Source organism: Bidens hawaiensis, unplaced genomic scaffold (genome assembly GCF_021521415.1).
Source record: "Bidens hawaiensis isolate Kalapana, Puna unplaced genomic scaffold, B.hawaiensis_p1.1 tig00008759_1, whole genome shotgun sequence".
NCBI classification, from domain to species: Eukaryota; Viridiplantae; Streptophyta; class Magnoliopsida; order Asterales; family Asteraceae; genus Bidens; species Bidens hawaiensis.
This window is the reverse complement of record NW_027491631.1, coordinates 433,528-460,072: the sequence shown is the minus strand read 5'-3', so window position 1 is coordinate 460,072 and position 26,545 is coordinate 433,528. Positions and strand designations below refer to the sequence as shown.

The 26,545-nt window shown below is 41.1% G+C and overlaps 2 protein-coding genes across 2 annotated transcripts; one reads left to right on the top strand and one right to left on the bottom strand.

The window, feature by feature from the left end:
• Positions 1–142: 142 nt before the first annotated feature.
• LOC143529859 (SNF1-related protein kinase regulatory subunit gamma-1-like) lies at positions 143–3,883 on the bottom strand. The gene is made up of 6 exons (XM_077025561.1): positions 3,691–3,883; positions 2,004–2,176; positions 1,798–1,899; positions 1,435–1,710; positions 590–750; positions 143–487 (listed from the first exon to the last, which is right to left on the bottom strand). Exons 1-6 carry the CDS (start codon positions 3,866–3,868, stop codon positions 190–192), a joined length of 1,188 nt encoding a protein of 395 aa, XP_076881676.1. The 5' UTR covers positions 3,869–3,883; the 3' UTR covers positions 143–189.
• A 20,600-nt stretch (positions 3,884–24,483) lies between these two features.
• Positions 24,484–26,542, top strand: LOC143529858 (uncharacterized). Its single transcript, XM_077025560.1, has 3 exons — positions 24,484–24,650; positions 24,817–24,973; positions 26,325–26,542. The coding sequence occupies exons 1-3, from the start codon at positions 24,558–24,560 to the stop codon at positions 26,456–26,458; spliced, it is 384 nt and encodes a 127-aa protein (XP_076881675.1). The 5' UTR covers positions 24,484–24,557; the 3' UTR covers positions 26,459–26,542.
• The last annotated feature ends 3 nt before the right edge of the window (positions 26,543–26,545 follow it).

Here is a 26,545-nt window from a genome sequence, read left to right as displayed (position 1 = left end):
TTAGCCCCTTAAGTTGTGTTTTATCTGATCTCATCGCTTAGCACGATATACGTGGGGTCCCATGAGGTGGGGTCTTAGGTGTGAAACCTCTTGTTTGACTTTGACCAAACCGATTTATTCAAATATAGTGAGTGATATACAATACAAGTTTAAAACAGTCTTCTTAGAAGTTTTAACACATACTTGTTGTTACACACGGCTGTTGGCGGGTAATGGCAACACGCCATCAAAGAAGTCACCAAAGTATCCATGAGGCTCGTGTACGATCCTTGATATTATATCTCGAAGTGTTATGACCCCTTCAAGATTCCCATCTTCATCCACTACATATATTCTATGAATCTCTTTGGAATCAAGCTTCGTGATCACGTCTTTAAGCGTGTCTTCTTTTTTACAAGTAATCATGCCACTTACCAAAGGTGAAGCCTTCTGGTTATCCTCTAGGTACCTTTTGACAGATGTCACAAAGTTCTTAGCTGTGATTGACCTGCAGTCCAAATAGTAATACCATGAAGAAAATTAGATTAATAATCATACTATATCTTTTAATCCTGTCAAATGGATTAATATTTTTATAATTTTTTTGAACCTGTAATCTTTGTAAATTTCTGGGGCGATCAGTAGGAACTGAACGTCTCTGATGCTTATATTAGCAACCGGCTTATTTTCACTATTAATGACCGGTAACCCGCCAACTCCCTTCTGCCTCATGAGTTTAAACGCTTGCAGCACGGGTTCATCTTCGTCTACCTGCAAAATTCATATTATAGCAATAATTTTTTTATAAACCTTTATAGATATATGATTACAAAGTTACATTTGTTTCTGAAAAAAGAAGAATCTAAGGAGGTTTTGCTCAGTAAAAAAACACTTTAGTCATCTTTTTAACAAACTTTTTTTGTTTTTAAATCATTGACCCGCCTGAATTAACATAGGGGTGAAATCGAGCCGCTCATGAGCTACTCGTGATCGAATTTATAAAAAGTTCAAAATGAGCTGATCCTTGTCAGACCTGAAATAAAGCTCGTTTATTTATCGAGCCCGGACTCGAGCTTTGTATGAGAAGTGTGTGCTCGTTGAGCCTTAACAAGCATAGTGTATTTTTAAGTTCTCTCTTTTGGACTTTTATGTATTAGTTTCACATCATACAGCCGAGATTTGGATCGTTGAGGCTACGACACAAGAGCTCGAGCCGAGTTTAGGATCGTCAAGGTTTTTCTTGAAATATTTAAAAACATAATTAAAAGTGTATAGATATTAATTTATAAAAAAATAAACGAGCCAGGTTCGAGCTTGAAAAAACGACTCACGGGTTGAGCTTTAGAAAAGTCAATATGACTTGTGGGCTCGGCTCGTTTACACATTTAACCACCTTAAACCAGAACTAAATAAACATGACTAAATGTAGTGTATTCTCTGTTAATGTTCAACTACCTTGATAACTTGATTGGCACTCATCAAGGGAAGACCAAGGTCACATAATTTCTTGGAACCCAAGCTTTTAAACCATTGGAGATCAGCACATTCTTCCAACATATGAATCACAGCAGATTGTGTAATGATGTTATCTATCTTTTGATCCCCTGCATCAACTACCGGTACGCTCTTCATTCTGTACTTCGAGAGTAGTAAAAGCATGGTCAAAAACGAGTTTGATGTCTGCAGTGCGAGAAATGGGGCCCACCGAAATGATCCCGAGATGTCCTTAACCTGCATTTCCATAAGTTGAGAAACAAATAAAGGAATTGGTAGACAACAATTATTTAAAATTTAAAAATAAAAAGTTAGAAGTAAAACCTTTGTGTGTTTATAAAAATCGGAGGACGTTAATAACTCGAAAAAGTTTCCAGCGGTCTTGGGAGATACAGGCTGTGCATCTAACAAATCATTCTTTTCTGACTGTACATGCAATGTTAGAACAACAGTTAACATATTAATTTAGTAACTAATTAAGAAGCAGCATTTTTCGGCTTTTTTTAAGTTATGAAAACGAGTGTGTGAACCTGATGCAGAATCCACACAACAATGCCTGCAAATTCAACCATCCCAAGATATCTGTCGATCCAACTAGCATCTTCTGGTGCGTCCACATCTACAACAGGAGCACTGAGAATTTTGTGCTGCGATAGCAACCGGACCGCTTCACCAAGACTCGCATCTGATTTTATCTCAATTACTGCACAAAAAATTGCATTTAAAAACTAGAAAATATGACTGATAAGGTACTAAACATCTGTTTGACAGAGATTAATATACATCTGTAATCGATTTTCAGAACTGATTAAAGCATGTAATTATGACACCGATCATGCAATCTAAGGGACCGGTGTTGAGAAAGATCAGAAAAAATCGCTGACTAGACTAGCCGGAGGTTTACTGATTAATTTTTAGCTAACCAGTAATATTCGTTGCTAGTCGGTCCAAGTCGGGTTTGGTCGGACTAAATTGGTCCTAGGCAACCCAAATTGGCCCTAGTCGAACCAAATCGCCGACCACTTTCAATTTTTATCTAAATTACATATAGATAAAAATTTCAATTCGGGGCCAGGCCACCATTGGCTGCCTAGCGCCTAGCGAGCTCTACAACACTGATAGGAACTGTGACGATAAATATCTGATACAATCGGTAGTCAATTTGATCATTTGATGTCAAACTTTCACATAAACACACAATTACCCAAATACAATCGACAAATTAATTTCGTAGATCCCACGAGAATGACAGCATGAACTACTTACTACCACAATAACTATCGATTAATTAACATCAAATACTATTAGCCAGTTTTCTAATATTACAAACAATCAGAACACCAACTAGAAGTGCCCAAACCAGTTCGGTTTGGTCAACAAAAGTCAACACCTGTCTATGATCGGTTTCGGTTCGGGTTGAAACCAGTTTCTTGACCAGGTTACGATCGGCAGGGCCAACTCCGAGAAAGCAAAAAAAAAAAAATTGTGCCGAAGGCGAAAATTCTTTTGGGTCTTAAGTGAAATGAGTATTTTGTTAGCTTTAAACAATATAATTTATAAATGGGTTTACTTGGTTATAATTTGGATTGTGTAAAAAACTTTGGTATAAAAATAGAATTAGACATGTATAAAATGAGAATGGAACACTTAACCTTTAAGTAATCTAAAGTAATACTCATTTGCCACTAGAACAAGCTAGTGGTTATAAAATTGAGTTTAAACATTTAATATACATATTGTATTTAATAAAAATGCATATAAATTAAAAAAAAAAAAAAATAGGGCATGTAGCCGTCGACCACCCTGCCACTCCCAAGGGGAGGCCCTGACGATCGGTTTCGGTACGGGTTTTGTTTGGTTTCGGTTCGGTCAACTGGTTTGGAAGCGGTTTTGGTGGAGAAACTTACAAACCGATTCCGAACCTACAGTTTCAGTAGGTTCCCAAACCGGTTTCCACATGATCAGATTCAAATCATTTCTGGTTGGTTCAGTTAACCGGTTTATTTTTGTCCACCTCTGCACGTAACTACACTCAACTAACACTGTTTAATATTCTGATCATGAAACTAATACCGAAACACGAGACAGATCAGTCGATCACACGCTCGTGATCCGTCTATTAACAAAAAACGATGCAGATCATCCTAATATGTTAATTAAATCAAGTAAAATTAATCAATAATAATAATAACAACATATATACTAACTAGTAACTACCTTGCGAAGGCGAAGCACGAGGAAACTCAGACACCGGAATACTTTCAAAGCAGGCGTTGAGCTTCTCGGTAGGGGTAAGCTGTGCTTCCTGTACGTCCCACAGCTCTTCTACTTCCATCCCTAGCTTAGCTTCTGGACTCCGAGGAGTAGTAACAGTGATTACTTCTTCCGTCACCATTTTCTCTGATCACTAAAACTCTAGAATTCTGTTATGATGATCAATGAAGTGACCATGGCAGACTGTTTTGTATTATTATTGGTGAACAAGACAAATGGGGAGTGATCGTGTACGGCGGATGTTATTTATGTGGTGATCTCAGCCGTTGGTTTGGGTTTTTGATTGGTGGTTCGTGACACGTGGAGAGTGTGGATGCGAGTCAAAGTTGTTGACGATCTGTTGTTTATCCAGTTTGAGTTGGACCATGATTCCAAAATTATTTATCTAGATTTATTAAAAAAAAAGGATAGTTTTACCGGGAAGATTGAAATATGTTTATAAATTATAATCTCTTACTTGTTACAGCATCCACAACAAGCATCAGTTCTTAAAGTTTGAATCTACGTGACGGGTTACAAACTCAAGAAAAACAAAGTTCACCATTATAAGGTAAAGTTTTTGAATTGAAAGTCCTTCGTTACAAACATGAAATGAAATTTGAGGTGGCATATTTCTCTTTCCCTGTCTCACATTCACATATATATACATTATGTATATATAGTGTTAATAATTTTTTTAATGAGGTTTATAGAGGTTTGTTGTTGTGGAAAAAATTGAGGTTTTTAAGAAAAGTTTGGAATATGATGTGGCGGTTTGTATAGGTTTGTTGTTGTGGATGCTCTAGCTAACAGTATAACGGAGAGTGCGTCTGTCGTATTCAGGAGATCTTGCTTTGTGACAGAGCATTTAGCAATGTTAACAGCCTGGTGAGGGCTGGCTGTGTGAGGAGAGTTCGTAACGCACACAGAAAGGGTACCGATGAAGCCGACCATTAATGACTAGTTAGAAGAATAGGAGAACCTTATTAGTAAAAATAAAGGAGGAAGTCATTGAAGAAAGAGATGTTAATAATTCAAAGGTTTTTTTAAATAGTTTTTTTAACGACCAAGTGTAAGTGGTTGTCGGAGACTCTACTAGGATACAACCACTTGATTAAAGGTTCTTCCCTCTCTGTTTATTTGCTTAATAGTGTAAATTTACCTGGTTTTCGTTCGGAAATTTTTATACGTGGTGTAAGTTACCCATTTTTGGCCGGAAATCTGAGCCCCCATGGTTTATGATTTCTTTATACATTTTGAGTCCCTCGACGTTATCGTTCAAGCTTCGCCACTGGATACAACATATCTTGTCCGAGTTCAAATCCTCTTACTATGGTGCTGACCATATTTCAGAGCCTACACATTAACTAAGAATCAAACTTAAGACCTTTCGAACAAAAACCCGAAATGAATGGGTGAAATATCCCACCTCCAACTAGTCGGACCGGATTTCATTGGCGTCTAATTTTAAATAGTTAAAATTTGTATTTACTTATGATTTTAAATAATACTTATTTTAGGTCTCTTAATCCTCACCTAATAATTCATATATATATATATATTAAAAAAGTGAACACTCATATGACTAAGTTAATCAATTTCTTCTACCATGAGCTGGGTGCTAAATTTAATATATGTATTTTGATAGTGACGTGGAAAGAGCTGTAGTGTGCCTATCCGAAGTTCCCACGCAGTCTTGTTTATCCTTTGGGCAGATATTTAAAGACAAAAGCATCGACATAATGATTTCTTCCTATATGTTTTACTATTTTAGTCACTCTTTATTACGTGTGTGGGACTGTGGGAATATAACAATATTGGAGACGAAATGGAGCTCAATATTATTGAGGCGACACTTGACAAGGTGGTATGAGTGTACCATCCCCGCCTCTAGATATACTAAAAACTACGATGAAATGGTCGGTAGATAGCTTTTTGAATCGGAGTTGCGACAAAGAAGAAAATAATGGTGCAAGATGGAAAAGCGTGAGCGTTGCCCTCACCTTTAAGGCCGTGTGGAATGATAAATCTAACTCTACTTGGAGTGTTAGAGGTTTATGGAGAATTACGAAGAGAGATCGACAAATGAGGGAATGTTAAGTCAGTTATTAAAAGATGTATGGAGATTTATGAAGGTGTAAAGACTTTTTTTTATTACTTGATGTAAAGCATTAACGCTGTGTTCCTGAGTTTACTTAACGAGATAAAGGAAAGGAAAATAAAGTTTTTTCTTTCTTTCTTTTCCCTTTCATCTCCTTTCTCGTTTTCTTTTTCTTTCTTTTCAGTTCTTTCCATTTTGGAAAGAAAGTTTCGCATCCACTTTTCTTCTTTATTTCACCATTTTCCTTTTATTTATTTCCATTAATGAAACTTGGAAACACACCATTTTAATCTTTTTTTACCTCTCTCTTCTAAAAAAAACTAAAGAACACGCCAATTCTTTACTTTCCATTCAATTCTTTTCATTTCTCTCCATTATTGAGACTCAGGTTCACCAAACTGAAAAGAATGATGAAGTCGAACCCTATTCATGGAGAGGCGTGCTCAAATGGTGCCCCTAATACCCTTATAAATTCTTACACCTTTTTTAACAATGAAGGAATTGACAATTGGTTGACTGGTTACTAACGACTGGCTTAACATAGCTACTTGCTAGCCTAACAAGCAACTGATTTCATCCTATCCGTCTACATTAGAGGTTCAACCGTTAAAGGTTTAAAACATTTGCATATAAATACAGTTTATGATACGTGATGTTATACATGACATGGAACGAAGTTAAACAAGTTAGTGTTTGGGGCAAACGAGTTCGGATCATAACAAATTAAGACAATATTGACATGATAAAAGTGTGTTTAAACGGGTTTAACCCGCTTAATCATGTTTATGACACGTATAACACGTCTAACTTCCCGTGTTAAATATTTTACAGGCTAAGACGATACGTATATGGCATGTTAAACCAAAACAAATATTAATTTAAGTTTTAGGTAACTTTTATTTACGTGTTAACCGTATCTTATTACTTTTCAACAATATTCAGTGAATCATGTCAATAATTGTGTTCCATGTATCGTGTTATTGAAATGTTTTTATGTGATCTTGTGAAATGAGTTGTGTTATTGAGTTAGTTACCTTTGGTCGTGAGTCATGTAACACACTTGTTAAACATGTTTACCGCAATTACATATAAGCATTTCAATAACATGACACGTTTGTGTTAGTGTTATGATACATAACATTTTAATGGCACGTTCACGCTCATGTTAGTGTTTAAGAAACCGACACGTGTAGTTAAAGTTTTCATGTCGGGTTCACTAGTCATGTTAAATGTTTCATGTTTTGTTCGACTTGTTTAACACAACATTCCACTTTTACCAACTCTGATTTTTTATGAATGAGATTTCATCCTATAAATAATTGGAAAATTGGATTTTAATAATCCCAACTTAGTACAGTTGGCCGATAATAATCCAAACTTTAAAAATAGCTGTCACTGGTCCCAACTTTCACACTATTTGTTTTCATTAGACCTCCGTTAAAAAAATTTAACGACGTTAAGTTTTTTTCAAATTTTAGATTGATATTTTAGGGCTTTTGATCAGAATGAGAATATGAATCGACTTATGTAAAACTTAACTCGAAATGGCGCTTTAAACAGTTTAATTTTTGTTAATTAAAAGTTTAAACATCGAAATTGAAGCATCATTTAGTCATTTGGACCCACCGTTTGATGGTAAGTTTTACATCATCGACTCGTATCCTCATTCCGAACAAAAGCCCTGAAATATCAGTTTGAAATTTGGAAAAAAACTTAACGTCGTTAAGTTTTTTTAACGAAGGTCCAATGAAAACAAATAGTGTGAAAGTTGGGATCAGTGACAGCTATTTTCAAAGTTGGGATTATTATCGGCCAACTGCATTAAGTTGGGATTATTAAAATCCAATTTTCCTAAATAATCCATATTAAAATTGGTTATTTGGATATCGGTTGTCTAATCCTTTTTTTTTTCTTCATGACTAACCCATTTGATTTTCAGCCCAATTATACTAGCCCATTTGATTAGTTGATGGCTTGATGCTTTCAAGCCTTCAATCCTTGTATAAACTCCAAATCGAAGAAAATCAAACCATTGTAGAGAAATTTGTTAAAAATTTCTTTGTGGCAATCTTTTAAACACGTGTCAACTATCAACTATATGCATTTTTAAATAGAACCCAATTTTGTTCATTTTTATTAAACGTATCAACTATCAAGTTTTAAAACTATCTAGTTCTAAAAAACATATGGTATTTGCCATATAGCTTTTTGGTGTGTTATAAGATGCTCTCTGCTTTTGAGCTTAAGGGTTTAAGTCATGTTATGGACATTTATGTAGTATTATCAGAAGTAGATTATATCGTCATTAGAAAAAAAAAACTAGCTTCAAACTCTTTATCTTGGTTGTTTTTTTAAGTTTCCTTTAAGGTCAATAATACTGAAGAAACACTAAGTGACCCGGACAGATTAAGGATAATCTTAGGGTTAAGTAGATGTTTCCCACGAGGGTTAGGTCCGGTAAAGATGGCTATTCTTCTCAACCTGCAAAACAGACACCGTAAGCTCGTCACTGAGAAGGGGGGGGGGGGGTTCCTCCTTGTGACCACCCTCCGGCGTGAGAATCAGAATAGGTTGCTCTGAATATAAGTGTATATAGAGAGAAATAGCTAAAGAGAAGATAATGATACCGTTCCAGGGTGTTGGAGTATTTATAGCCGAAGTAGGTTTCCAAGCAGGTACGGCCAGCTGTATATAATATTCCTTTTCCACCAACTATGGGCTACGTTCGTGCCATGATGGGAGTTGGTGGGTAGGCAGCGGCTGATAGTGACATTTTGTACTGGAGCGTGCTCCTCCTCGTACTATTGTCAGTGAGCTGTCACCCTGTGATTGGTTCATGGGTTGCTTCTGTCAGATCTTGTCTATTTGTCCATACCTTGGTAGGTATAGTACAAAAGATCTTCTAGAAGCGTACGGACTGGCTCTTTTGGGCGGGAATATTCCCGCCCTGCTCATTCCTTCTTCAGGTGACATTACTGAAGTATAAGAGTTAGTGCCTTATACGTGTGGCCTTACTGTTAGTGCGGGTAGCCTTCCTTCTTGGCTTCCTTCAGGGGACAGGCAGGGTACTGTACCAAGGGAGGCTTTCCTGCGGGAACAGCTGGCATTACTGCGTGTAAGGTCTTCATCTCTCTGAGCATGGTGGGTCCTGCGGATCCAGTTGGTCTTTGCGTAGACGTACCTCTTCAAGGTGAGTCTTGTGGGTCCAACTGGGCTTTGCGGGAACCTACCTCTTCAAGTCCCCCCAGTCCATTGTTCTTCTCATGAATTGTTAATAAGTGAGGGGAACTTTTGGACTTTAAGCAAGGGGCTTTAACAAGGGGTTTTCGTTTTTTAAGGTTCTCTGTGGGGATTCTTCCCGCAGTTTTCCTAATGTCACCTGCAGAAAATTCCTGACTTTTCTGCCTGACCTTTGGGTATGATGCGGGTAGGTGTGTAACCTCTTCGCAAGTCGGGAGCGTTGAGTTTCACTTGTGTAGATTCTCCATGAGGTTTTGGTAGTTTTAGACATAGTGATTAGTTATGTTAAACAACCAATTCCACCTTGAAGCTTCAAACAATCTAGTTCTCAACGTTCCCCCCATGCGGGGGTGTTATTTCTCTTTCCGCAAGCATGGCCCATAAGATCGATCTTCTTGGCTTCAATTCTCTGCAAGTGCTAAGTATGTGAAGGGTTTCGCCTTGACACTGTACTCGCACTTGTCTTATGGTTTCTTGCTTTCCAAGGTAAGGGGGTATATTCCCTCTTATTTTTGAATCTTTTTGAAATTCGGAGGGTTGGTGAAAGGATAAGGACAGTCCAAACGGTTGAAAGGACGTTGGCGTCTTCTGACGGTTTCAGGATGTGCAGGAAGTTATGACGACGTGACAGCATGTGGTCAATCTGAACGCTTTTTCAGGCGCGTAGGCGCGAGTTTCATGGCACGCGCCATTCTGACATCTGTCGCCAGCTTGCTTTATCCACACGTGTCGCCGTGTCATTGCTCCTACGCTTTCTCTCTCATTCGCAATAAATTCATCGCATTCATTGCGATGAGTATATAAGGTGGAGAGGGTGTATTTCGTCCATTATCTTCCCTTCACTCTTCTTTTTCTTTTAAGCGATTTCCGGCGAATTCTCATCTTTTCCGGCGAGCATTCTCCTGAAACCGCTTTCTTTCATCCTTAACATTAAAAAATGTCTTCTTCTTCTCATGACCCAGAGGTTAACGTCGAAGAGTCCGACGTTTTCCCCGAGAACCCGACGTCAACGTCCGATAAGGACGATAAGAGTACTGCTGGAGAGTGTTAGTGTACTCTTTCTCTCGATGTATACAATTACATCGTCAAGAAATTCATGCTGGAGCCCTATGAGCCGGAGTTGCCGGAGACCAACCAGACAGTATACGACGCCCCTTAGGGCAAGATAGGGGTTTACGCTTCGTTCTTCATATATGGGAATCTAAGATTCCCATTAACGAAGTTCGTATACCGTGTTTTGGAGAAACACGGTGTTCATTTGACAGAGGTGCACCCAATGGCAATTGCTAAAGTTCACCATTTCGAATGGATGTGCCGTATTTTGGATATCGAGCCTCGAGTCGACCGCCTGATGACCTTCTATACTTGGAGGTGCGTCCAGGGTTGGTATACCCTTGTCACTCGGATCAAGGGTTTGAAGATCTGTACTACTGAGCGTAGTCTTCGTTCTTGGAAGCGTGAATTTTTCTATATTTCCGCTCGTGTCGTTCCCATTGCGATGATGTTCAAGAATGGGAGGGTACTTCCTAATCTTCCGGCTTCCAATTACCAGGAGACGGAGTGGTTCACCAAGATTTCCCAGATTCAGACTCCTGTTTATCGCTTCTCGGAATCTGGGATGGTCATGCTTGGGATGAGTCGCGTGTGGAAGGATGCCGGGTCTGGGACGCCGCAAATACCCATCGTTCTTGAATACGGTTTGAACTATATTCCTTGTGGTACGCCCCGTCTTTTGTGTTGGTTTAGGGTTTTCCAACATTGTTATCATTTTTATTTCAGAAGGGAACGACTTACAGTCGCTTTTGCACCCGCGGGAGACTGGTGGTCCAACGCGGTTGGGTACTCGTGATCTTGATGAGAACGAGTTGCCCGTTTTGGAGAAAACTGCGGATAGGTTCGTAGAGGTCTACCCGCCAGGCCATGAGATTTTAAGCGCCACTCGGCCAGGTAATGAGTTATTTAATCCTCGTCCTCTTCACGCTCACACTTCTGCTGGAATTCTTCTGATCTTGTCATCTTCTGATGAGGGATCCGCAGATGGGCCTTTTGTTGTAAGGAAAAAGAAGGCAGCTAGCGTGAAGGGCAAAACGAAGGTTGCTACCTTCGTTGACTTGGGGGATCAGTCTGATTCCGAGATTGAGAGTGAGGAGGCGGCGAGGAACCTTGGTGGTGGTGACGAGACCATTGTCTCAGAGGTTGAGACGACTGTCACTTCTGGGCCGTTAAGCATTGCGAAGGTAACTGGCGTGAAGAGGCCATTTTCATCGGGTCCATCTCCGCCTATCAGGGCTTTCAAGATCAAGAAAACCAGTAGTGTACTTTTTGTGTACCTTTTCCGCATCTCCTTCCGCCTTCGTTTTTGATATCTTAAGGTTTTTCTTTATGCAGAAGTAGACTTGTCTGTTTTTGAGGAGAGTGGTGCGGGAGGAGTTGGTTCAGGACCCACGACGATAGGTTTGGTCAACCTATCCGAGGCGATGACCCAGGCGGCTGCGTCTGTTTCTGGTACTGGTTCTGTTGCTTTTACTGTTGAAGCAACTGTTCCGGTTATGACGTCGTCTGTCATGGCTGCTGTGCCGACGATGGCGTCCACTTTCGTTGCTGCGTTGAGCAGTTCAACTTCTTCGCCAGCCGTCAGTGCCATATTTACCACGTCATTCACCGGACCGGCGGTGACTTTTTCCATGAGCTCATATGCGATGAGCTCATCTGCAGCGACTGCACCGGTTATGAGTTCATCTCAAATGAGTTCATCTCCAATGGTCTCTACCTCTGTGACTTCTACAGTGTCACATTCGGCGTCAACGACTACTTCGTCCTTGGCCAGTTCTTCAGGTATGTTTAGAGTTGGGACCTCTAGACTTACCTCTGTTGATGAGGGGGTCCGATCTTTGCCTCCTTCTCATCTCCTTGACCTCTTGGATGGATATCCTTTAGGTTCGGGTGATGGGTTTAGCGGCTATCGGCCTGTTATCGACCCTACAGGTGCGTGGGGTTACTTTGGCCTGTTATCCATCCTTAGTCATTTTTTCTTGACTGTTTTTTGTTGTTGCAGTTTCGGATTCCAATGAGGTTTATGCCCCAAGGTGGAATATCCGCCGAGGAACAACTCTCAGGAGCTGCAGACTGCGTCGATTGGACGCGCCATGCCGCTCCAAGTGGTGCATTGGGGGAGGCAATGGTTAGTTACCAGGAAGGCAGGTTGTCCACCGAGCTCCAAATTCTACTCGCCCGGATGCAGCCGCGTGTCGAATTACTTTGTCGTGAAAACGGTAAGTTAAGGACTGCGCGTAGCTTGGAGGGGTCTCAGGTGCGATCGCTGAGGGAAGAAAACAAGAAACTTGCCGCCACCGCTGCTGAGAGAGAAAAGGCCTTCAAGGATCTTGAGGCTGAAATGCAAGCTAGGCATGAGGCCCGTTCCAAGGCTTCTCAAGTTGTTAATGAACAACTTAGGTTGGCCAAGGAAAGTGCGCGTAATGCGACTGAAAGGGCCACAAAAGCTGAAGCTGTTGCTGAGCCTCTACGCACTGAGAATGAAGAACTGAAAGCTAAACTGGAGAAGCTTCAGCAGGCTCATGAGGCTTTGGCTTTGGAGGACGCCAAGAAGCTACAGGAGCTCTTGGATCAGAGGGGTGTGCTTGATCGCACTGAGGGCAAGCTTAAAGGCGTTGAGGAGGCTGCTGCCAAGGAAGTGTTGCTTGCCAACCTAAATAAGAATGAGGCCGTACGCGCACGCGATCAAGCTCAAGCTACCCTTCAAGTGGCTCTGTCCAATAAGGATTGGCTTCTACGAGAAGCAATGCCGCAGGTACGCATAGCTCAATTATTCTTTGCTTTTAGCTTTTTATACTTAGAAATTTTTTTTTTTTTTTTTTGTAGGTTGTGCATCGGATTTTCGCGAACACATCCTATGATGATGCCATGAGCACAGCCCTCAACGCTTCTCATGAGGATGGAGAGAAAGTTTGTTTCTTACTTGGCCTAGGATTTGCAGAGAAAGGCATCTCGCCTTCCAGATTTCCTCTACACGATGTTGATACTGAGGCTGTCTATGACCAAGCTGTGAACCAGTATGCTGCTTTCTCTCATCCGGTCGTGGAAAAGGTGAGTGAAATTGCTGCTTCTGATGACGGGCTAGCTGTTCTCAAAGCTTTTCTTGAACAGCCGCAGCCAACTGATGGTGCGGGTTCAAGTGGATTTGGAGGGAGTGGTCCCGAAGCCTGAATCTTTAGATTCCTCCAAGCCGTTATGTCACACCCTCAAAATCCACTAACGGAGTTTTACCGTTAGAGGGTGTGAACTAACAGGATCGGAATCATTAGTTATAATCAAACCATAAAAACGTTTAAATGAAATTAAGTGCGGAAGCGTAAAAACCAAAAGACAAAAGTTGCGTCACGCAGTACGACTTAAAACCCAAGTAATAATAGTTAAAAAACATGTTTGCATATCAGAATGTTCAAAAACCATGCATGATCCTATACCGCGCGCCCGCCTCGGCTACCTGAGAATAACATACTAAAAGTGTCAACACGAGGTTGGTGAGTTCACAAGTTTATATAAAATAAAGCGTTTAGCGTTTGCGTTCAACGTTTTGCGTTCAGCGTTTTGCGTTACCAGATAGTGTTAAATCAATTATATATCGATAGGTAGCTAGCCTATACAACAAGTATTACTAAGTGTTCGACACCGAAGCTGACTGTTTATCAAGTGCCTTGTCACCAGGTCATCCAGACCATGGTACGTGTTAGCCAAAATTACACCCGCTCGACCTCCAGTCGAGTTTAGCGTTGGGTGGGGTTTGACAAACCCAGTAGTACTACTCAACAGTGACTCGCTATTCCAAATATTAACCGGTTCGATGTGTAGGACTTCAAATGTTTCGTTTGCCACTTAGCCTTTACAAGTGATATATAATTTACAAAAAAAATCTTAAATGCGTTTATCGGAGTATGTTATCTCCCCCAAGTGGAAAGCGTTTAAAACAGTTTAAAGGGGTAAGTGAAACTCACTGTTTGCGAAGAATTCCCAAAAATAAATCACCAAGTGATGCGCGTCACAGAAAACTCTCTCTAGCGTTCTAAAACAACAAAGAGATTTTCTAAGTGTCGGAACTATTAACGAGTCTCTAGACCCGGAACGTAGTACCTATGCAAATATCACGTTTCGTGTTTGTTTGTGAATCGTGTGTGACTTAATAAGCACATTTGTGATACGCTACGTGTGTGAACAATCGTTTACGTGTCATGTATTAATAATGTACATCACTAGCAACTATTCCCTGCAGGGGCAATTTGGTCAGATTATAACAATTAACTAGCAATTATTCCCCGCAAGGGCAATTTGGTCAAAACACGACAATCAATTAGCAATTACCATGTTTCATGCAACTTTTACAAAATTCAGCAACTAATTTTCTTATTGACAGAATTCTACTTGAAAAACTAGTCTATTCCACCGATCATAGCATCTCAATTAATTTACCAAAAATCATCACAAAAGCATATATGTGTTAGGTTTTCATAACATATTTTTTTGTATTTTTATTCCATATATATTTCTCACAATGACCAATTTACCACAGCAAACTCATAACAGTCAAATTTATGCGCAACAGAATGTTATTTGAAATTTCCGTTAAACGAAAAATCCAAAAAATGCAAGACCAATTGGGTTAGGTTCTCCACTCAACAAGTTAACTTCCAGAAGTGGAACCAACCCAATTGGTCTCGTAGTTCATGAGATATAACATTTACAAAACAACCTAACAGCAGGTCTAACAACTCAGCTTTGCACAACGTTTTTGTAAAATCATAAAGGTTAACTTTTACACGTCCAAAAATTGCAAATTTATATTCTTTAGAAACTAGACTCAATCTAGTTTACTGTAGTATCAATAATCTCAACCAATTTTCACATTTACACCCCGATACAGTCAATTGAACATCAACAACACAATCTGTCCAGAAACTGTTTGCAACAAAACTCAACATATTAGCCATTTATAAACCATAATTCCTTCATATAACATCCTAGACACCATAATCACTATCCATGCACATCAATTACACATTACATCCATGGTTAGGGTTTTATTTGAATTCAAAATCAAGAACACAACGACTAACATGTAATAATACCAATTCTAGTTATCATATCACAATTAATCCATCATCAAATCAAGATAAAACATATGAACACATATACATATGAAAATCGGACCTAGGGTTTGTAATTATACCTTCAAAAACACCAATACAAGCAAGAGGAAGGTAGAAGATGGCTAGAAACGGATGTAGGATGCTTCAATTGTGAAAGACCAAGATCAAAACCAAGTGATATGTGTGTGTGTGTGCCGATCGCAAGGAGAGCAAGGGGGGGGGGGGCTGGCCGTCGACTTATGTGAGGGAAAGAGGGAGGGGAGTTAGGGTTTTATAATACTATTAATAATAATCATGTTACATCTAGGTCCCTCCACTTTCAAATGTTATCTTTCTAGCTTAATTAACTAGTTCTAGCACATTGAGTTAACGTTTATAACAATGTTATCACATAACACATAAGTCTAACACATAATTATCACATAATTATTGTTTTGGCGTTTTTCGTTTATTCACCAATCGTTTGCGTCAACTCGTTTGCGTTTCGGTGCAAATCCCGAAAGACTACACATGTAGTAAGTGTCAAGCGTCATTTAAACCCTAGTTTAAATGTAATGAGGTGTGCGTTATGTATTCAGTGATCTTAAGTTTGAATTGACGGAGTTGAGTTAACGGAGTTAACATGAAATTGACGATTGTCACACGTTAGGATAGATTTGCACTTTTTGTAGGCGGGTAGATACCTAGCCATTTTGTAATGTTTGAACAGCTTTTATCGTGAATATAAATGTTTTGTTAATGCCTTGCCTTATAAACATTATATGATTTGCTCATGCATATTTTAGTTTATCTTAGCAATTTTCTAAGTGTTTTGAATACGTTAACCTTTCGACGCGTGTCAGATAATAGGTTAATGTTCTGTTTCCTCTATCATGATTGTGCGGGTAGGACCGTCACTTTCACTTAGTAGGATGACCAAACTTCATCTATATCTGACCTGCGTGAATGTTTTCCTCATATTTTCCTTAGAAATTTTTACTGTTTATTTGTGTTTATGCGGGTTGTGCCGCTTTCCACACGCAACAACTTACTTCCTCCCTCACTTATTTATGCGGTGAATACCGGCATATCAGTGTGGTCAGATCATAAGTATAAAGGTAAGGCTATCAGCATCAATGTGATAAGGAGAATCATTTCCATTAGAAGTGGCTCTAGGCCTGTTCGTTACAAGTTTGGAATTGATCTACATATAGCATCTGCGTAATTGAGCTCCATTCCATGTTCTTGGGATGGGGGTGCCATCGAGCCTTTCGAGCCGGTATGCGCCCTTTCCCAGAACTTCTTTAATAATGTATGGCCCTTCCCAGACCGAGGCCAGCTTTCCTGGGCGCTCCTGGTTCGAAGCCTCGTTGTTCCGCAATATGTAGTCTCCAACATTGAAGTTACAGAGTTTCACCCGCGTGTTGTAGTGATTTTGCATTTGTCGCTTGTAGTTCTCTTCACGCGCTGCGGCTAAGTCTCTGCGCTCTTCGGTCAGCATAAGGTCTAACTGTCTTTCCGCGTCATTGTTTTCTGGTTGAGTTATGACTCTTGGTGAGGGTAGACCAATCTCGATTGGAACCATGGCTTCAGTGCCATAGGTGAGGCTGAATGGGGTTTCGCCCGTGCTTGCTTTTTTCAGCGTTCTGTTTGCCCAAATGACATGTGGAACTTCGTCCACCCAGCCGGATCTATGCTCCAAGAGTCTTTTCTTTATGCCGTCGACGATGCTCTTGTTTGCTCTTTCCACCTCACCATTACCCTGCGGGTGTGCCACTGAGGTAAAGGTGTGGGTGATTTGAAACTCTTTCAGCCACTTTTGTAGCTTCTGGTCAGCAAAGTTGGTGCCGTTATCGCTCACCAAATTCTGTGGAAGTCCAAATCGACAAATAATAAATTCCCAAATAAATTTTTTGATATGTTTTGCGGTTGTTTGGGCTAGGGGTTTTGCTTCTATCCACTTGGTGAAGTAGTCGATGGCTACCACTAGGAACTGAACGTTCCCTGCTGCTGTGGGAAATGAGCCTGTAACATCGATGGCCCACTTCTGGAATGGGCATGAAGAAGTGACCGGAACAAGTTCGTTCTTCGGGCGATGCGTGTTGGGTGCGTAGAGCTGGCAGGACCTACATTTTCTGATGTAGGCCAGCGCATCCGTGTGCATCCCCGGCCAAAAGTATCCCGCATTGTTTAGCTTAGCTACAACTGTGCGTGGACCTACGTGTACTTCACAGGTGCCTTCGTGTACTTCCCTTAGAAGGTAGTCGGCATCTTGGTCGTCAACGCATCTGAGGAGTGGGCCAAGAAAATTACGCCTGTAAAGTATGTCATCAACAAGTTGATAGTTCAGTGATTTACAGCGTATCTTTCTTGCCCGTGTCTTTGACTCTGGTAGTACACCCGTCGCAAGGTAATTTATGATTGGCGTCATCCATGTTTCCGTGCCGGTTTGGATGACACAAATTTCCTTGTGCGGGTCTGATGGTGCTCCAAGAAGTTCAACGCGGATGTCCTTTCCCAAGTGGGTGAAGGCTAACGATGCAAGCTTGCTTAGCGCATCCGCATATTTGTTTTCGCTTCGCTTGATGTGCACAACTTTGCAATCGTTGAAATCGCGCATAAGGGTTTTTTCTTGTGCGAGGTAGAGGGCCATTGTGTCGTTCACGGCCGTGTACGTCCCGTTTATCTGGTTGGCTACTAGCATGGAATCCACGTGGGCTTCCAAGTTTTTTACCCCCATCTTACGCGCAATTCTTAATCCGGCCAAGAATGATTCGTACTCCGCTTCGTTATTCGTACTTGGGAAATCCAGCCGAATAGCGTGAGTGTATTCTTGGCCTGCTGGGTTAGTTAGTTTCAACCATGCGCCTGAACCTTCGTTGTTGGCTGCTCCATCAGTATAGAGTCGCCAGACATCGTTAATGTCTTGTGCTGGAGAGGGTTGAGCCTTTTCCTGGCACTCTTTTTCCCGCGAAGCGGGGAATTCTGCAATAAAGTCGGCCAAGACCTGGCCTTTTATGGCTGGTCTTGGCTTGTACTTTATCGCGTATTCTCCCAACTCAATTGCCCATTTGGCTAGGCGCCCTGACAACTCGGGTTTGCCTAGAACGTTTGCAAGTTTAAAGTTGGTGAGAATGGTGATTGGGTGGCCTTGGAAATATCGTCTTAGCCTGCGTGAAACCTGTACAAGCGCTAAGACTAATTTTTCCAGGGTGGAGTACCGGGTTTCCACGTCTGTTAAGACGCGGCTTACATAGTAGATGGGCATCTGGATGCCCTTTCGTTCTACTAGTAAGACTACCCCAGTTGCTCTGTCTGTGGTGGAGAGGTAGAGAATTAATTCCTCCACCACTTCTGGTGCTGTGAGTGTTGGGAGTTCGATCAAGCGTGACCGAATCTCTTGAAAGGCTGCTTCCGCTTCTGGTGTCCAGCGGAAGTGCGTTTTCTTCAAACAATTTCTCAATGTTGACACGAATGGGAACGACCTTTCCGCATGGTTTGCCAAAAAGCGGTTAAGTGCGACTAGTCGTCCATTCAGTGTCTGAGCCTGTTTCATGGTAGTAGGTGATTCCATTTTCATAATGGCTTCAACCTTTTCGGGGTTCGCTCTGAAGCCATCTTTGGTAACGATGACTCCTAAGAACTTCCCATCTTCCATCCCAAAGGAACACTTGCTCGGGTTGAGATTCATGTTTATCTTTCTGAGCGTGTTGAAAGTTTCTTCGATGTCTTTCAACATCGCCTCTGGCTCGAGGCTTTTGATGACCAAGTCATCCATGTAAACCTCCAAGTTCCTCCCGATTTGGGCATGAAACTCTTTGTCCATCAGGGGTTGGTATGTGGATCCGGCATTCTTTAGTCCGAATGGCATCATTTGGTAACAAAATGTGCCATCGGGCGTCCGAAATGCGGTTTTATCCTGATCGTCAACAGCCATGTGGATTTGATGGTACCCTTTATACGCATCAAGGAAGCATTTAAGGCGAAACGGTGCTAATGAATCTACCTTAAGGTCAATTTCGGGTAACGGGTAACAGTCCTTGGGGCATGCTTTGTTTAGGTCTTTAAAATCTATGCACATGCGCCATTGTTTGTTGGATTTTGGTACCATGACGGGATTTGCAACCCATGTTTGATATTTACTAACGCGTACGATGCCTGCGTCAAGGAGTTCCTTGACTTGGGTTCTACATGCGTTAGCCTGCTCAGCACCCATTACGCGACGCTTTTGTATGACGGGCGCAAACGCTGGGTCACACTTGAGCTTATGTTCAGCCTTACTTCGAGGTACACCAGTCATGTCAGCTGGTGTCCACGCGAAGATGTTGGCATTTTATTGCAACAAGCGTTTGAGTAAGGTGCGTGTGGGATTAGTGATCGTTGGGCCAATGGTAACGGCCTGGTCAGGGTATTTGCCATTGAAGGCCCATTCTTCTGGCTCAGAGGTGGTTGGTTTAGCCATTTTTGGTTTGGGTTTAGATGAGACAGATGCGATGCATACCTGGGGAATGCCCGGGATCATAGCGACGCACTCAGCTGTTGGCCATCCCATCATACCATGGACCAAAGACACCACAGCATTAAATCTTGCCATCCCATCTCTCCCGAAGAGAATGTCGTATGTTTGGTGTGGCTTCCTCATTACAACGAAGTCCACGTCTTCTGTGCGAGAGTACTTTCCGTCCGTGAGAGTGACGGGGAAAGATAGGATTCCCAAGGGGGTGTTTGTGCTGCCGTCGAACCCTTCCATCGTGGCGTAAACTGTTTCTAGGCGTTCTTTGTCTTCGTCGTCCAGCTTGTCGAAGAACTGCCTATACATGACCGTTGATGAAGCACCATTATCAGCAAGGGTGCGGGAGGTGATGTAGTGCCCCAGCTGGCTTTTGATGACTATGGGGCCTTCTTTGTTGGGCCCCCCTGGCACACGCGGGAAGCGCACTTCTGCTTCCTTCCACGCACTTGGCTCTGTTGTTCGTCGTTTTCTTTCTCTGATGTTGCCGTGAACCATGTGAATGCTGATGTCGATGGGCTTCCGTCCATTGCCCTTGTACCGATTGTCTTTCCTCCCTCCATTCTTGATTGACTCCACGAGGTGTGTGAGTTTTCCATCTTTGATGAATGTTTCGACGACATCCTTCAAGGATGTGCATTCCTCCGTGGTGTGGCCTTTTGTCCCGTGGAAGTCACAGGATTTGCTCTGATCGGCGTTTTGACGCTGTCGGATTATTGGAGCCTTTGGCCATGGGAGCTTCTCGGTGGCAAATATCTCGGTGACGCTTTTGGTGAGTGGCGTCCATCTGGGATTCCGGTTCGACGACTGCATGTTGTCCCTTCCGCCTAAGAGAGGGCGAGAGCTGGATGAGGTGTCAAAGTTTACCCTTGACTGCCAAATACCAAGTTTCCTCTTTTTGTTTTGTCGGGCGGTACGGATGTTATTTTTTCTTGTTCTCTGGGTGTAGAGGTTTGTGCTCTAGGGAAGATTTCTACCCAGTTGCTTCTCCGTTTCGGCAAAGCGTTTAGCTGCCGTCATGATGGCATCCCACGTGGGTGGCATGCCGTCTTTACCTGTCAACGTGCGGATGAGCTCTGGGTACTCAGCGCCCTGGATGAAAGCGGCGCGAACAAGATCTTCTCTAATAGTGCCCAGACTTAGCTTCTTTGAGTTGAAGCGAGTGATGAAGTCTAGCAAAGATTCGTCTTCTTCTCGGATGCAGTTGAGGATCGTCCATTGCTCTTCAGTATATTTTCTTTGTTGACTGAAGTGCTGGCTGAATTTGTGCTGGAAGTCTGCCCAATCGTAGATGTGGTGGACCGGTAGACGATCAAACCACGCTCTGGCTGCCCCGACGAGCGTCATTTGGAACATGTAACACCATGTGGGTTCTGTCCAATTACTGACGGTTGCCCCCGCTATAAATCTGTTCATGTGATCGTTCGGGTCAGATATGCCATCGTAAGTGCCTATGTTGGACATCTGTTTGGCACTCTTTGGAGCGATTGCTTCCGTAATGTCCCTTGCAAATTTGGACGTTCCCGCATTCGCAACAGTTGGTTTGAAAGTTTTGGAGAAGTCACGTGGGTTTCCCCCCGTGTTCTTTGGTTTGAAAGTTTCTTCGAAATTTCTTCTCGAGTGGAAGTCTGCTTCTTTACGCTTCCTTTTCGCCTTATGACGTGGGTTTGCGTCACTGTCAGATTCTTCCCAATCTTCATCATCCACATACTCGCAATCACTGCTCATGTTGAGCTGTTGTCGAGTGCTTCCGAATTTGTCATTGGCTTGTTGGAGTGAACGTAAACTTTCGTCCAACTCGGCTTGGAATTCTTTCTGACGTGCTTCCGCCCAAGCTTTAACTTGTTCTGGTGTTTGTCGGGGAAGTCTCGTCTGTTGTTTCCCCAACTAGGTATCAATGAATCCCAGGAGAGGATTGTTTACTACACTTGCCCCGGCTTGGGTAACCGGGGTAGTGTTCGTAACAATCGTGTATTCACTGGTGTTCCCCCAGTAGATGGGGTTGTGGTTACCGGAGTTTCTTGGTTACCTGGTGGCTTTGGCATCGGAGTAACCTTAACCATCTTTCCAGAAGTTTGAAAAAACTGAGAAAAAGAAGAGTAAGTTATAGCTTAATGCACGGATGGCGCCAATGAAGAAACACTAAGTGACCCGGACAGATTAAGGATAATCTTAGGGTTAAGTAGATGTTTCCCACGAGGGTTAGGTCCGGCAAAGATGGCTATTCTTCTCAACCTGCAAAACATACATCGTAAGCTCGTCATTGAGAAGGGGGGGGGGGTTCCTCCTTGTGACCACCCTCCGGCGTGAGAATCAGACTAGGTTGCTCTGAATATAAGTGTATATAGAGAGAAATAGCTAAAGAGAAAATAATGATACCGTTCCAGGGTGTTGGAGTATTTATAGCCGAAGGTAGGTTTCCAAGCAGGTACGGCTAGCTGTATATAATATTCCTTTTCCACCAACTATGGGCTACGTTCGTGCCATGATGGGAGTTGGTGGGTAGGCAGCGGCTGATAGTGACATTTTGTACTGGAGCGTGTTCCTCCTCGTACTATTGTCAGTGAGTTGTCACCCTGTGATTGGTTCATGGGTTGCTTCTGTCAGATCTTGTCTATTTGTCCATACCTTGGTAGGTATAGTACAAAAGATCTTCTAGAAGCGTACGGACTGGCTCTTTTGGGCGGGAATATTCCCGCCCTGCTCATTCCTTCTTCAGGTGACATTACTGAAGTATAAGAGTTAGTGCCTTATATGTGTGGCCTTACTGTTAGTGCGGGTAGCCTTCCTTCTTGGCTTGTACCCACAGCTGCGAGGACAGGCAGGGTACTGTACCAAGGGAGGCTTTCCTGCAGGAACAGCTGGCTTACTACGTGTAAGGTCTTCATCTCTCTGAGCATGGTGGGTCCTGCGGATCCAGTTGGTCTTTGCGTAGACGTACCTCTTCAAGGTGAGTCTTGTGGGTCCAACTGGGCTTTGCGGGAACCTACCTCTTCAAATACGATTGGTATTGAGATAAATAATATATGAAATTGAATTATATAACTATGACAACAAAATAACAATTGTAGTGAAATTAGATGTTGGATTGTGACTTAGCTGCATGATAATCGATTGAAACTAGATTTGTGGATAATGATGAATGATTGGTTCAGATGATGATTGAGACGTAGATTTATACCACCCTAGAATTTCGAATGGCCAAATAACATTCAAATTCGGGTTATTTTGGGTTCACCAAAATGTAGCATTTTCCACCTTAATGCCGAACCATTTAAGATCATATCACCCGTAAACCTATTAAGCTTCACACGATACTCCTTTTACCCGTCCCGATTTTCACGTCGGAAATCCAAATCGACCACTTTAGTCAAACTCACTTAAAAACAAACATGTCTCTTTTTAGCAGAGACTCCTAAAATCAATAAAAAAAATACCCCGACTCTAGTAAGGTTGTAAGCCCGTAACTCCACCCCGTCTTATCCACCCCGTCTTATGCTCTTCTGCATCTCACCCACTCCCCTAAAAAGCACTCAAGAATGCCCTATTGAATTTGCTTTTAGATTATTAAATTTGCAACATGTAATTATTTACCAACTTTTAAATAATTAACAATCAAAATTAATATATTTTTCTAAAAGAGTAAAGTGCTAAAATCGTCTATGAGGCTTGGTTAGTTTTACGACTTTAGTCTAAAAATTTAGTTTTTGAATGTTTACAACCGGACCATTAAGGTTTCCCATCTGTTCCCAGTTTTATTCAAATGATTAACTCCGCTAGTTTTTGACTTTAAGCGAGGGGAAATCTTGTCTTTTCAAACATGATCATACTATGGAGAAAAAGGACAAGAATGCCCTTGCCGTGAGGGGTATGCGTTGCGCTGGAGCAGGTCTGTAAAACTCAGCAATGGTAAAACTCATGCGTTGTCGGTCTTGGGCGTTGAAATGGTAAGTCGACGCGAATTCGGTCGTTTCGGTTAGCGTTGAGGCGGTGGGTTTACGCAAAATCGGTCAGTTTCCCTCACGTTCGCTAAGGTATCGAAACTAAAATAAAATTGACACTCGGTCAGTGCTCGTTTCATTCATTACGATACTGAAACTAAAACAAAACACTGTGAGTCTACGCGAATCCGATTGGTTTTTATCACGTTAGTTACGGTATCGGAACAAAAACAAAATTGGCAATCATTTAATTTTCATTATGCTCGTTACTATACTGGAACCAAACGAAACAAAAAAAATATCGAACCAATAAAGGAGAGCAGCTCAAACGTATTAAATCGTAGGAAGTTGGTAAATAAGTCACTGCTTTTATAGGCTTGATCATGCATTAGAAGTAAGTACACTGTGTATAGAAATATGTAAATTTGATGAATAGTAGTTTTTGCGAGTGAGTTAAAATTTGGTTTTTATTATATATATATATATATAATATGCCGATTTGGTTAACCAGCAGGGAAGAAAAAACAGGTAAGAAAGTTAGAAAACCACCGTTCGCTTCTTTAAAATAATTAAAGGTTAAAACCTTTTTGAAGATGATCAAACTTGACACAAGTGTGTTAAGAGTTTTTAAAGGTACACAAACTGCACGAACACCACAACTAGTAAATCTAACGTCTCCTACTAAAAACTAGCTAAAATATTAATAATAATAAAATTTCTTTTATTTTTCCGATTTCAAGTAAACAATAACAATAACAATAACAATAACAATAACAATAACAATAACAAATATTATTTGCTCTCTTATTATTATTCTCTTCTCATTCTCTCTCTGCGTTTCTTTCTCTCTCTCTCTTTCTCCAGGAGAGGACGAAGAGAAGAAGAAGAACACAATAGCTATGGTGTCCACGCGTCGCAGCGGATCCGTACCCAAACGTTCATCATCATCACCTGACCACAACAACAAACCTCCATCTCCCAAACGCCAAAAGGTCACAATTTCTTCTTCTTCTTCTTCTTATTATTATTATTATTATTATTATTATTATTATTATTATTATTATCGTTTCACGCCGTTACGACGTCGTTTCGTATTATTATTATTATTATTTATTTATTGTATTCGTTTTGATTTTGTTATTGTTGTTGAATTGGTAGGGTGATGATAATAATGGAGGTGCATCGGAGAAATCAACGGCACCGGAGGATCCGCCACAACCACTCGTTGTGGAGAATTCGAATCCGAAGGAGAATGTTGCTGAGGTGAGCGAGGCGGTGGCTCCGGCTGCTTCGGTTGTTACTCCGGTTGCTCAAGGTCAGTTTTGAATTACTGAATTTGATGTAATGTGATTGTAGCTGTTAAGTATGTAAGATAGTTAGGGTTTAGAATGAATTTAGGTCTGGATAGCACACATTTTGATAGTGATTAGTGTATAAGGTTGGTTTAAAAAGAACGGCGACCTCGGGTGAACCACAACAAGTGATGTATAGAAATCTCTCGCCTAGGATGCCTTTACGGCGATCCGAGAGGTGTTCGCTTGGGACTGTTAGTGTGAATTTGATGTAATGTGTGTGCAGCTGTTACGTATGTACGATAGATGTGTATATGAGATTAGCAGGATAATTAGGGTTTAGAATGAATTTAGGTCTGGATGGCACACATTTTGATAGTGTATAAGCTTGGCTTAAAAATGAGGCGACCTAGGGTGAACCACGGCGAGTGATGCATAGAAATCTTGCGCCTAGTACGCTTTTCCGGTGATGCGAGAGGTGTTCTCTTGGGGCTTTTTGTAAAGGCGATTTTTTTAGATTTTAGATTTAAAATGACGATGTAATCACGATGATGGAGGTGGACCACATAAGGCGAGTGTTGTATAGAAATCGCACACTTTCCGGATATGCGAGAGGTGTTTGCTTGGGGCTTCTTGATTTAGATTTAAAATGATGATGTACTCATGATGATGGAGGTGGGGAGGAGAGGAGTTAGATATGAAGCTGAGATGGAGAAGAAAGTAAGATGGCGGCTGGATGAGTTTTTAGGTTAAAAGTGTAAACCAAAATGATGATGGATATGAAACGAATAAGACAATTGCGGCTAGGTTTAGGTTATCTTATTTGTAACTTTAAATGCTATTTATTTTATTTTATTTTTCATTTAAGTAAACATTTTTATTGTTTTAATTTTTATTAAGTTTAACCCTAAACTTATATACCTTTTATCCTTTTGTCAATTGGTTTACTTTTTTTAAAAAATATGCTTCTGTAGGTTGTACATATAGTTTTGTATGTTGTAAATAAGGCTTTTTAGGTTGTACATTTAGGTAATCTATATATTAAAAGGTAAATTGATGTGTTGTAACACTATTGCATTTATGCTACTGTAAATGTTTCTCGTTTTGCATTGTTGAATGACTGAGTCTGATATCCTGTGCTTATAACTATTAAGAATGTAAGATGGACGTGAATCTGTGATCTGTCTTGTGTTTATAGCTGTTAAGAATTTGTGATCAGCTGTACATGAGCTTTGTTGCAGGATAATTAGGGTTTAGAATGAATGTAGGTCAGGATAAGACAAATTTTGACAGTGCATTTGTGTATGCCTGATTGTTTGCTTTTTTTTTTTTATCAATTGCTTATCTAAGTATTTGTATTGTTTTGTTCTGAAGAGTCAGTGCCAGTTATAGCAGAGAAACTACTTGCACCTTCTTCATGGAAGTTACCATATCAAAGATGTGAACCGCCACACCTTGGTGCAGGCTTCTTCCTCGGACTTCACTGGTTAGAACTTACTCACCGTTGAAAATGCATATGTTTTTTTTTTTTTTTGTATTTTTATCAAATGGCTAGATTGTATATAATGGGTGGTTATAGAACTCGCATACATTGT